The sequence below is a fragment of the Neoarius graeffei genome, chromosome 3 (assembly GCF_027579695.1).
Source record: "Neoarius graeffei isolate fNeoGra1 chromosome 3, fNeoGra1.pri, whole genome shotgun sequence".
Classification (NCBI taxonomy): Eukaryota; Metazoa; Chordata; class Actinopteri; order Siluriformes; family Ariidae; genus Neoarius; species Neoarius graeffei.
In genome coordinates this window covers 89,367,337-89,380,769 of record NC_083571.1, presented here as the reverse complement: position 1 = coordinate 89,380,769, position 13,433 = coordinate 89,367,337, and the positions used below count along the sequence as shown (strand labels likewise).

The following is a 13,433-nucleotide window of genomic DNA, read 5'->3' as shown; positions in this document are numbered from 1 at the left end:
GAGAAACCAGAGCATCCGGAGGAAACCCACGCAGACACGGGGAGAACATGCAAACTCCGCACAGAAAGGCCCTCGCCGGCCTCGAACCCAGGACCTCCTTGCTGTGAGGCGACAGTGCTAACCACTACACCACCGTGCCACCCCCTCCTCAGCATGTTATTGCCATTGTGACCACAATGAATGGACATTAATACATAGCTATATATCCTTAGCTTTCAGTAAATATCAAAAGCTTTTTTTAATGTTACAATGAACTGCTATTGTCGAATAAAATAGGTTACTGCGAAGTAATGTAAAAGGTTAGCTTTTTTTTTTTTTAAACATGGATCTGGATTCTCTTGTTCACACACAGCAAAAGGGTGGGGGAAGGAGAGATCTGTGTTTAGACCCTCCTCTTAACTCCTCTAAAGGTGAGGGTGTGTGGTGGTTTTAAAGTGCTGATTTCCTTCCAGCTCCTATAATCGCGCAGGTATCTGTGGTGGAGGCGTTCAACTATCCAGATACAAACAACAAGGTTTTTTATACCGAGTTTGCGCTCCGGAAATGGCCAGGTCATGGCGTTCAGTGCCACTTCTCTGCCTGTTTTGTTTCGTTATATGGGTAAGTTTATACTCTACATTCATTTTAGTTATTTAATAATGTACTCTGTATATATGTATCTTAGCCACGTCCAGAAAAGTTTCCAGAATTGCCGTGTGTTAAAACATCCATCACATGATTTTTATTTCTTTTATCGACTTAATATTTAAGTATCCATATAGTATCCATCGATTTGAGTTGGATCTTTGAATCGGATCTTTGAGGTGAACGTCGGGAGCCAACTCACATTAAGGAAAAAGGAAGGGGGGAAGACGAACAGGGATGGGTTTCCCAAAAGCCTCTTAATACTAAGAGCATCTTAACTAAGAGAGAGAGAGTGTGTTCATTGTGCTGCTTGCTCTACCATTTAATGATCATCTTTGTGCTAGGGTGCTTTTGGGCAACTCAGCATAGATCAATAGACCGCTCCCTGAAAATGAATTAGTAGCTTATTATTAATCGAATAAGGTAGACTATAAATGTGATTGAAAGGTGAACTTTGTCTTATTTGGCACACCTTTATGATATAGAGCGGTGTTTCTCGATCTATGGGCCGTGGACCGGTACCGGTCCGTGAGATTACCGTTGGTCCGCAAGCCTGCCTCTGCACTAGTAATCAGTATTATGTAGAAGAGCGATTGGCTGGCTCTGTTCTCAGTGCTTTTGTCACTGTGTGCCACGTAGCACACACACTTTATGAGAGCAATATCATGGCATGTTCAAAGCAAGCTACTTTTGACTCTTTCTTTGGAAAGCGTCCATCTGACAGTGCAGATACACAACATGAGCAAGAGGCAAAAAAAATATCGCCCATTCACTCGCAATTACGACCCTTCATACATACAATTCGGCTTTATTTCAAGTGATAGTTGTCCCCTGAAACCAATCTGTGTTATCTGCCAAACCATGCTAAGCAACGAAGCTATGAAGCCATCCAAATTACGCCGGCATTTGGAAACTAAACATTCACATCTCAAGGATAAATCAGAGGATTTTTTCAGAAGAAAACGTGATGAATTGGCCACCCAAACTAAAGTGTTGAAAAGTAATTTGACCGAGAATGAAAAGCTAACAAAGGCATCATACATGATTTCACAGCACATTTCCAAATGTCAGGCACCCTTCACAGTTGGGGAGAAGCTAATTATGCCTTCGATTGTTACTGCTTGTAGGCTACGTTTACATTAGACCGTATCTGTCTCGTTTTCTTCGCGGACGCACTGTCCGTTTACATTAAACCCCCTGGAAAAGCCAGGAAACGGGAATCCGCCAGCGTCCACGTATTCAATCCAGATCGTGTCAGCTCCGGTGCTGTGTAAACATTCAGAATACGCGAATACGCTGTGCTGAGCTCTAGCTGGCGTCGTCATTGGACAACGTCACTGTGACATCCACCTTCCTGATTCGCTGGCGTTGGTCATGTGACGCGACTGCTGAAAAACGGCGCGGACTTCCGCCTTGTATCACCTTTCATTAAAGAGTATAAAAGTATGAAAATACTGCAAATACTGATGCAAATACTGCCCATTGTGTAGTTATGATTGTCTTTAGGCTTGCCATCCTTCCACTTGCAAGTAGGAAGTGATATGCACTGGGATCACACACACAGCGGCTCAGTCCCGAATCACAGCTTGTGCACTTCACTCGCGCGCTGTGTGAGCTGCGCAGGGCCGGAGTGCGCACCCTCCAGAGGGCACTCGCTGTTCAGGGCGGAGTGATTTGGAGCGCAGGATGCCTGCGGAGCCGAGCGTATCCGCGTATTGGTGTTGCTGTGTGCACGGTTAATGGTTTTAGTGTAAACGCGAATCGTTTTAAGAACATTAATCTGATGATCCGCTGATTCGACGTAATGTAAACGTAGCCGTAGTGAGGTGTTGGGTCCGGCTGCTGCAGCCAAAGTAAAAGAGATTCCTCTGTCAAATGACACGGTCTGTTGTCAAATTGACAATATGGCGGCAAACATCGAAATGCAAATTTTAGAAAGGGCGAAGTCATCTGACTGGTTTGCCATTCAATTAGATGAGACCACGGAGCTCTCTAACTTGGCTATGCTTCTGGTCTACATCAGATATGCTCATGAGGGCCGGTTTCATGGGGATTTTTTGTTTTGTAAGGTGCTTCCAGGGACCACAACTGCTGGAGAAATATTCCATATGCTTGATGGGTACATCTCTGGGCATGGGTTGATATGGGGGCATTGCGTCAGTGTTTGCACAGATGGGGCAGCGGCTATGACCGGCAGGCACAACGGAGTTGTTGCTCGGGTAAAAGCCGTTTCACCATCAGTGCAGGCAACGCACTGTGTTATTCATCGAAAGGTACTTGCCTCTAAACACCTGTCCACAGAGCTTCATGAAGTTTTAAATCAAATGGTCAAAATAGTGAACTTCATTAAGGCCAATCTGACAAATTCCTGTCTATTTACAGCTCTGTGTGATGAGATGGGTGCAGATCATGTTCACCTGCTCTTGCACTCTGAGGTTCGTTGGCTGTCACGGGGTAAAGTGGTGAACAGAGTGTACGAGTTGAGGCATGAGGTTGAGGTATTCTTTACAAATAAACAGTCCAATCTTGCCAATCACCTGCGAGATCAGTCTTGGCTTATAAAGGTAGCTTATCTTTCTGACATCCTGGACCATTTCAGTATGCTAAACCTGTCGGTCCAAGGCCAAGCGTGTGACATTTTTCAAGTCAATGATAAAATCATGGCTTTCAAAAAGAAGCTCTCAGTCTGGACCAACAGAGTTAATAGAGGTGTGTTTGACATGTTCTGCTGTCTGTCGTCTCTGGCTGATGAAGGTATGGATTTGGGGCAGGTGCCAGCAGTGATCGCGCAACACCTTACCGAAACACTGCGTCATTTTGATTCATATTTCCCCTCAAAATCCCATCTCACGGAAAAGCAATGGGTAAGAGATCCGTTCACCAACCCAGAAACGAGCGCTCTGCCACCTGTGGTGCAGGATAAACTTCTGGAGCTTTTGTGCGATGCTGGTCTGCAGTCGAGATTTGGTCGACTTTCTCTGTCTGAATTCTGGCTGTCATGCTGCGATGAATATCCCCAGCTGAGTGAGATGGCAGTGAAAACACTGATGCCTTTCCATTCAACATACCGTACCTCTGCGAGACCGCATTTTCACATTTGACAGCCACAAAGACAAAATACCGAAACAGGCTCAACTCAGAAAACACGCTCCGAGTGGCCTTGTCACCCTGTCTTCCTCGTTTCGACCTGTTAGTGGCGAGAAAGCAGGCACATCCTTCGCATTAGAATGCTGACTTTTCTTTTACCAAATCTCTGTGGGTGACTGGGCCTGTCATTTGAGGTTAAAAGTCAGCACGTAGCCTACGTTCAGTTCTCCCTTCGTCATACTGGGACTGTGTAATCAGTCAGTATTAGGGCTACAGTGGGTCTTTAGGTTTCTCGGTTTGAGGTCCCATGTTTCTGGTAGACCTTTTTATAACTGTGTGTATGTTATTGAGGCACTGTTTGGCAGTGCTTCAAGTTCAAAGGTGTAGTTTAAAAAAAATCTTGGTTTAATGGTTCTTACGCAAGTGGTAATAATAGGTTATTATTATTAATAATAATATTAATAATAGTCAAATTATTGGGCCTACATATCAGTATATTTATGTAATTTAGCAATAATCTCAAAGCCAAAGCACTTCTGTTAGTTTCCCTTGTTTAATAATAGTTTAGGCCTAAGCAATAATAATAATAATAATAATAATAATAATAATAATAGGCCTACTACTACTACTACTACTAATAATAATAATAATAATAATTATTATTATTATTATAATGGCATATCTTTGGACAGTTACTGGTCATTTGGCAATTTTCTACAATTCTGCCAATGCACTCCTATTTGGTCTTATTTAGCCAAAATATTGTTATACTGGTATAAGCCTGCTACTTGTAACAAGTACTACTAACAAAAAAAATAAATAATAATAATAATAATAATAATAATAATAAACTATGTATGTATCTATCTATCTATCTATCTATGGATGCGCACACGATGTGTGTGTGTGTGTGTGGTGGGGGGGGCGCACAGAAGCGTAGGCCTATGCAGAGCCTTGCAGCACCAAGGCCTAACATTACTGGGCCCCAGAGCAAAGAAGTTTGAGAAACCCTGATGTAGAGTCAATCTTAGCCAGAATGAGATGTTTTTAATTCATATCTCTGTTGCATTGTGATTTAATTATTTAGTGTAGTGTTGTGTAATGAGTATCAGACCAGGACAGGAAGTTTTTTTCCCCCCCAGTGCCTCCTTTAATGGAAGTTGAGCTTAAACCCAGCAACACAATAACATTAATGCAGAAATGATTGCTTCAGGTCTATTAGTAGCCTAATCAATGCAACTCTGTAGCTCCTTGCTATTTTACACTTATTTAAAATGACAAACGCAATGCAAAATGTAATACTATTTTTATAATCATAAGGAAGTTTCCCATTGAAATGCAGAGACCAATAACACACAGTACGTTTACATGCACGTCCAAATCAAGCTGCTGTCGGTAATCGAGCAAAGGGTCCCAGCAGGGGTGCCAGAGAAATCCAATCCTACATGCACAAGTGAAATCGGGCTATTGTGCAAGGTGCATTGTGCACCCGAGCCACACGTGGCGCTACACGCCCCATCGTGTTGGTACACTTCCGGCTGTCGTCATGAAGAAGAGCTATAGTGTTGCCAGATACTGCTGACGTTTTCCAGCCCAAAACATGTTCAAATCCGCTAAAATGCACTTAAAACCCCCAATCTGGCAACACTGGCAGTTCCGTGCTCAAGCTGTTCGGCTTGCTCTAACAGACTGTATGGCTACAAACTGTCCGGCGCAGACCACTGTTTTGTAAGACAACTTATTTTGCACGATAATATTTTTCTAAAGTCCATTTTTTGCTTACAATTTAACTTATGTCTTAATAAACACACAAAAAGTTCAATTGTTTTGTTTTTATTGACATTCTTCAGATGTTGGACATATATATATATATATATATATATATATATATACACACACACACACACACACAAATACAGTGACTTATGTACACAATTCACAGCTATGCAACAGCTGTACAGATGTATTTGGTGATACAGTAAGTGAGCTAAATTTTAACAGTGCAAACAATGCCACAAAAAGAAAAGATTCATGCCGTTGTCATGCCGACCGAGGCTGTTGTGTTTCCCTTGTGGTCTCGTCACTTCCGGAAGGGGCAGTGCTGAAGTAAGTAGCTCGAATACGTAGCTCAATAGGGTTTACATGCACTAAGTAGCTCGGCAGAAATCGCATAATCTAGGTCGTGTAGCTCGATTCCGAGAAATCAAGTTCGGTTCAATTTCAGCCGAATTAAGGTGTATACATGGCATTTTGAACTTCGATTTCAGTCGAGCAACGGCAGAAATTCGATTCTCTCTATGTGCATGTAAACGCACTGAGTGACTGGTTTTGGGGAAGTAAAAATGTTGGCAGTTAGGGAGCCGAGCTGTGAGATGTTTATGGTGAGCTGAGCAGAGTACAGAAAAGAGCTAAAACTTCCAAAACGACACTGAACCACTAGTCTTAACTTTACCTTATTGTCATCCTATTGTCAAAAGGTAGCCACAATGGGCTGCAGCCTGTTTGTTAAATTCACCAGAAGTGTTTTGTTGCTTACTGCTGATCTGGTTCAGGCTGTTCTTCAGTGCACTTGCCAACTATGAGATCACTTGACAGGTTACTACTTTGTGGTTACAGACAAATGTTTGTTCCTTTTGTTCTCATAGGAACAAGGCAGTTTATTCTATCCACATTCACTGGATATGAGCAATCGTGTGCTCTGACTGGCTACTCTACTATTAGGCTATCAGCTCACATACCGTGAGTAGAGAAAAACAAAATGACGGAGTGTGTTGCTGAACCAACCAAGGATGAAATAAAAACTCTACTCGAAAACAAGACCCCAAAATATAAAAAAGCAACAAAATATGACAAAGTATTTGATTGTAAGAACATATCTTTTTCTTCAATAATTATTATTGCATTTTTCACAAATTGCTATTGTCATTTCGCTGGTTTGATTACATTCTAAGTGGAAATGATTAGGGACGTTTTGTATAAAATTTTTGTTTATGAAATTTGCAAAAAATAAAAATGCTCTGTTTCTCAAAATCTAGTGAATGTGGATATAATAACAGTTGTCCCATTCAGTCTCGTCATACATGGCAGGGGCCTTGACGACCTGATCCCCGAACATAGCGGCTAGCTGTTGGGACATGGAATGTCACTTCGCTGGGGGGGAAGAGCCTGAGCTTGTGCAGGAGGTTGAGAGGTACCAGCTAGAGATAGTCTGGCTCACCTCCATGCACAGCTTGGGCTCTGGAACCCAGCTCCTCGAGAGGGGCTGGACTCTCCACTTCTCTGGAGTCGCCCATGGTGAGTGGCGGCGGGCTGGTGTGGGCTTGCTTATAGCTCCCCAGCTCAGCCGCCATGTGTTGGAGTTTACCCCAGTGAACGAGAGGGTCGCCTGTCTGTGCCTTCGGATCGGGGAGAGGGCTCTTGCTGTTGTTTGTGCTTACGGGCCAAATAGCAGTATAGAGTATCCAGCCTTCTTGGAGTCCCTGGGAGAGGTACTGAGGGGTGCTCAGACTGGGGACTCCATTGTTCTACTGGGGGACTTCAACGCTCACGTGGGCGACAACAGTGACACCTGGAGGGGCGTGATTGGGAGGAACGGCCTCCCTGATCTGAACCCGAGTGGTGTTTTGTTATTGGACTTCTGTGCTAGTCACGGTTTGTCCATAACGAACACCATGTTCAAGCATAGGGCTGTCCATAAGTGCACGTGGCACCAGGACACCTTAGGTTGGAGGTCGATGATCGACTTTGTTGTTGTTTCATCGGCTCTCCGGCCCTATGTCTTGGACACTTGGGTGAAGAGAGGGGCTGAGCTGTCAACTGATCACCACCTGGTGGGGAGTTGGATCCGCTGGCAGAGGAGGAAGCCGGACAGACCTGGCAGGCCCAAACGTATGGTGAGGGTCTGCTGGGAATGTCTGGCCGAGCACTCTGTCGGGGAGGTCTTTAACTCCCACCTCTGGGAGAGCTTCTCCCAGCTTCCGAGGGAGGCAGGGGACATTGAACCATGTTCTCTGCCTCCATTGTCGACACGGCTGTTCAGAGCTGTGGCCGCAAGGCCTCCGGTGCCCGTCGTGTTGGCAATCTCTGAACCGGGTGGTGGACACCGGAAGTAAGGGATGCCGTCAAGCTGAAGAAGGAGTCCTATCGGGCCATGTTGACCTCCAGGACTCCTGAGGCAGCTGACGGGTATCGGCAGGCCAGGCATGCCGCAGCTCGGGCAGTTGCGGAGGCAAAAACTCGGAACTGGGAGGAGTTTGGTGAGGCCATGGAGGAGGCCTATTGGTCAGCCTCGAAGAAATTCTGGCAAATCATCCGGCATCTCAGGAGGGGAAGCAGTACTCTGCCAACACTGTTTACAGTGCGGGTGGGGAGCTGTTGACCTTGACTGGGGACATTGTCGGGCGGTGGAAGGAATACTTCGAGGATCTCCTCAATCCCACCGTCACGTCTTCCATTGAGGAAGCGGAGGCTAATGACTCAGGGGTGGACTCATCCATTACACAAGCCGAAGTCACTGAGGTGGTTTGCAAGCTCCTCGGTGGCAAGGCACCGGGGGTGGATGAGATCCGCCCCAAGTATCTCAAGTCTCTGGATGTTGTGGGGCTGTCTTGGCTGACACGCCTCTGCAACATCGCGTGGCGGTCAGGGACAGTGCCTCTGGAGTGGCAGACTGGGGTGGTGGTCCCTCTTTTTAAGAAAGGGGACTGGCGAGTGTGCTCCAATTATAGGGGAATCACACTTCTCAGCCTCCCCGGGAAGGTTTACTCCAGGGTACTGGAGAGGAGAATTTGGCCCATAGTCGAACCTCGGATCCAGGAGGAACAATGCAGTTTTCGTCCTGGTCACGGAACACTAGACCAGCTCTATACCCTTCATAGGGTGCTCGAGGGTTCATGGGAGTTTGCCCAACGAATCCACATGTGCTTTGTGGATCTGGAGAAGGCATTGAACCGTTTCCCTCGTGGTATCCTGTGGGCGGTGCTTCGGGAGTATGGGGTTCGGGGCTCTTTGCTAAGGGCTGTCCGGTCCCTGTACGAACAGAGCAGGAGTCTGGTTCGCATTGCTGGCAGTAAGTCAGACCTGTTCCCAGTGCATGTTGGACTCCGACAGGGCTGCCCTTTGTCACCGGTTCTGTTCATAATTTTTATGGACAGAATTTCTAGGCGCAGCCAGAGGCTGGAAGGAATCCTGTTTGGGAACCACAGAATTTCATCCCTGCTTTTTGTAGATGATGTTGTCCTGTTGGCTTCTTCAAACCAGGACCTTCAGCATGCACTGGGGCAGTTTGCAGTCAAGTGTGAAGCGGCTGGGATGAGAATCAGCACCTCCAAGTCCGAGACCATGGTTCTCGACCGGAAAAGGGTGGCTTTCCCTCTTCAGGTTGGTGGAGAAGTTCTGCCTCAAGTGGAGGAGTTTAAGTATCTCTGGATCTTATTCACGAGTGAGGGAAGGATAGAGCGTGAGATTGACAGGCGGATCAGTACGGCCTCCGCAGTGATGCGGTCGCTTTACAGGTCTGTCATGGTGAAGAAGGAGCTGAGCCAAAAGGCGAAGCTCTTGAATCTACGTTCCGACTCTCACCTATGGTCATGAGCTTTGGGTAATGACCGAAAGAACAAGATCACGGATACAAGCGACCGAAATGAGGTTTCCTTCGCAGGGTGGCTGGGCGCTCCCTTAGAGAGAGGGTGAGAAGCACAGTCACTCGGGAGGAGCTCGGAGTAGAGCCGCTGCTCCTCCACATCGAGAGGAATCAGTTGAGGTGGCTTGGGCATCTCTTTCAGATGCCTCTTGGACGCCTCCCTGGGGAGGTGTTCCAGGCATGTCCCCCTGGGAGGAGGCCCCGGGGAAGACCCAGGACACGCTGGAGGGACAATGTCTCTCGGTTGGCCTGGGAATGCCTCGGTGTTCTTCCCGAGGAGTTGGCGGCGGTGTCTGGGGAAAGGGAAGTTTGGGCTTCCATGCTCAGACTGCTGCCTCCACGACCCGGCCCCGGATAAGCGGAAGAAGATGAGATGAGTAAATTTAAAAAAAAAAAATCCCAGATTTCCAATTGGCTACAGCACAATCAGGTGTACCAATTGTTAGTATCGAGTATCTGTATCCTACATCATATGAGTTTGCTTGTCTATCATGAAGAGTAATGGAAATTTTGTAACTATGTTGGATCTAAAATCCCTGAAAAAATTGTGGAAATTGATCAATCGAGTCCAAATTTATGACTAATTATGTGATCCAAATTTATCATAAATTTGATGTAATGATGTTGCACTTGCTAGTTATTGATATTTTATATGTAAAAAATGTTTAAATGAATTGCAAATATGAGTAAAATTCATGTTTTTTCTTTTATCACTTATTTATTTTTTTCATGTTCATTGAGTAAATGTCACACAGTATTATTTAAAAATGAAATCATGTCGAGCGTCATTTTGCATGATTATATATTTTCTGACAAAAATGAGTCTTTCTAAAAGACTAAAGTGTGAGATATATTATCAAAATGTAATTTATAAGCAAGCATATGATGTCTCTGTGTTTGAATCAGTAGTTATCCGATTGTTTACAAATACTAGGTCTTGTCACCTGATCCTGAACCCATGTAATTTTGCCTAAAAAAATCTGTAGTGTCCGTAGGCCTGGTACTAAATCATAGAATGGATGCCATGTTTGATCATTATTGGTATGTTGCTATTTGTTGTTGGATACTTTTATCAAACATAAGCACTCAACATAAATTGGATTAATACATAGTGATAAAACTTGAATACTTGTTTGTAGTGTCCGTAGGCCCCTTGTAGTGTCCGTAGGCCCCAAGCATTCTTGTTCCTATTTTGCAGTGATTTACCCATATTTCTCCCATTAAATTTACAAATTTTGTTAAAAATAAGTAAACAAATTTTATATATGTGCAAATCCAACGAAGGAACAGTAATGGTATGAGTGTCAAATTAATGAAAATTATTTAACATAGAATAAATTTTAACATTTTGAGTCATATGATTAGCACTGTAGCGTTGCCTGTTTTTAGTCTGCAATGCTAGTTGTCAAATCTCACATCAGTCAATATAATTTTTTTTTTTTTTGGGGGGGGGTTATAAAATCAGTAAAAATAACATGGGCTACTTGTAGTGTCTGGAGGTCCAAAGCTTCACTGATCTTGTTCCTATTATTTAACATCAGTAGTAAACATACATTCTGTATTTACAATGGCAGTTGCCTTATCTCACATCCACCTACATAAAGATATGTAAAGAAGGTTGTTTTTTTAAAGTCACTAAATAATGCCTGTATGAATGATGTATTTTGTGCATATATGAACAGAGAAGACTGACACTAACCTCAATATAAATAAATCTGTGGCAACCACAGAAACCATATTTTAAAAAATGAACTACATTTCAAATACTTCTTTGTCTTTTCTCCTAGTGTGTGTTTGAAGCTGGAGCCAAATCAGACTACTCTGTATCCCTCCAAAGGCACAGGAGAGAATGGATTGTCCCTCCACAAATTTTGGAGGAGAATGTAGACTACACTAAAAAGCCCTTTATTGCCAGGGTGAGAATGTTTTCTCTTTAATGAATTTTAATTAATACATTTAATTTTAGTTTTCTACTCTTCGATTTTTGAGAAAAATGTATTTTATCAGTTTATTACATACTTGATCTTTTTAATCCCTGACAATTTTTTTTAAAGATTCGTTCAGACAAAACGAATGAAAGTCAGGTCCCATTAAGATATGCTTTAAAGGGCATCGGTGCAGACAAGCCACCCTATAACTTGTTCATTGTGGACCCTTCCACTGGCAACGTTAAAGTAACTGGGATCCTGGACCGAGAGTTCATTTCCCAGTACAATGTAAGTTAAAAGTCACTGAGCACTGATATAACTTATAAACAGGATGGTGATGGCAGTAATGATAGTGATACCTTTCTGATGATGATGATGGGCTTAACAGCTCTCTGGAATTGCGAAGTACACTGATGGATCAATAGCAGAGAATGAAATTCAGCTGAGAGTAAAGGTGCAAGATCAGAATGACAATCCTCCCATCTTCTTACCCATCAGCACAGGATCTGTGAATGAGCTCAGCAATAAAGGCAAGTGTGAAATAATTGACATGACCTTTTTTTAAAAGAATTTGAAATTGACACTTTCGTAGGTCTGCAGATGTTGCATAAAACACAAGGAGGTAATGAGATTAGAATAACGGTGGTAGATAAGTGTAAACATGACTTATGAAATGTTTAGGTACAACTGTAATGAAAGTAACAGCAACAGATGCTGATGAACCTGGGAATATCAACTCTCAGATCGTCTATAAGATTGTTGATCAGAAGCCTCCAGGAGAGATGTTTGATATTTATCCGAATGGAGAAGTGATTGTTAGTAATGAAAACTTGGACCGAGAGGTGAGGCACCACACACTGGTCAAGGCTGGAATTTTGTACAGAATGCTATCATAAATCTGCTACAATCAATAAAGAGAGATTGTCTTTATTGTAACTTAATATTTTGAAAAGATGAGTGTCTTGTTATAATACCTATCTCTCTACAGAAAGTTGACCAGTATAAGCTTACTATAAGAGCCTTAGACCTCAATGGGGGTCGAGGTTGCAACACAGCGACAACAACATTAACTATTCAGATCAAGGATGTCAATGATAACATCCCAGTACTGGAGCAGGACTCAGTAAGGCGGCACCTGTTTAATCCCTGTGTTCCTACTCATTCCAGTGTTGTGAAATTTGACAGTAGTTGTCGAGAATGTAATATGCAAGGCACAGAAATATAATCACTTTTGATGGGCCAGTGAGACAGTTATCCCTATTTGTTTCTCCTTCTGTATATAGTTTGAAGTCAGTGTTGAGGAGAACACAGAGAATGTGGAGGTGATGAGATTGAAAGCCACTGATCTGGACTTGCCAAACACTGAAAACTGGCAGGCTGTGTACACCATTGTGTCAGGCAATGGGGGTGGGCATTTTAATATCGTCACTGATCCAAAGACCAACGAGGGAATCCTGATGCTTGTCAAGGTTGTCAATGTTTTATTTCCCCAATTTTCCTGTCTTGATCACCAGGCTTATATTGCTATAAATTAGGACAAATATGCCACTTGTAACATCATATTGCCTTAGTGTGACATTGTGATATGAAGAATGTTCATTTCAGTGTGAGTGCTTGTACTGTGCAGAAGAAGTCACCAATGTGCTTTGCTTTCAGAGTGTAGATTATGAGCAAGTAAAACTCATGAAACTGGGCATCATTGTAAGTAATGTGGCTCAGTTCTACCCAGGACATAAGCCTTCAGGGATACCTGGATCTACAGGAATGCTCGGTGGTGGTGGTGGTGGTGGTGGTAAAGTCTACACTATGAATGTTAATGTAAAGAATCAGCCTGAAGGCCCGATCTTCAATCCCAAAGTGAAGGCAGTTCCAGTTTCTGAAAATGGAAAGATGGTTGATATAAAAAAGGTCCTCACAACATACACCGCTATCGATCCAGATACAGGATTACCTGCTCATGGAGTCAAGTGAGTCCCTGTTATTATTTTCTTCACGGCATATTTGATTAATAGAATCTTTTTTTAAGCTATTCTGACATACATAACACAGAGCATTATAATATTAATTAATGGCACTATCTGTGTGGGAATATCTGCACTCGTTATATTTCTGCACAAATGTATTCATGTTTTCCCTTTATTTGTTACCCATCT

General features: G+C 43.4%; 1 protein-coding gene across 1 annotated transcript in view; it reads left to right on the top strand.

The window, feature by feature from the left end:
* The first annotated feature begins 426 nt into the window (after positions 1-426).
* Positions 427-13,433, top strand: part of LOC132883703 (desmoglein-2.1-like) — a 31,778-nt gene continuing 18,771 nt past the window's right edge. The window contains exons 1-8 of the mRNA XM_060917637.1: positions 427-600; positions 11,140-11,268; positions 11,407-11,568; positions 11,669-11,810; positions 11,962-12,122; positions 12,269-12,403; positions 12,564-12,749; positions 12,937-13,247. Coding sequence (XP_060773620.1) covers positions 544-600; positions 11,140-11,268; positions 11,407-11,568; positions 11,669-11,810; positions 11,962-12,122; positions 12,269-12,403; positions 12,564-12,749; positions 12,937-13,247 — 1,283 coding nt within the window. The 5' untranslated portion in view covers positions 427-543. The remainder of the gene's footprint in view (positions 601-11,139; positions 11,269-11,406; positions 11,569-11,668; positions 11,811-11,961; positions 12,123-12,268; positions 12,404-12,563; positions 12,750-12,936; positions 13,248-13,433) is intronic.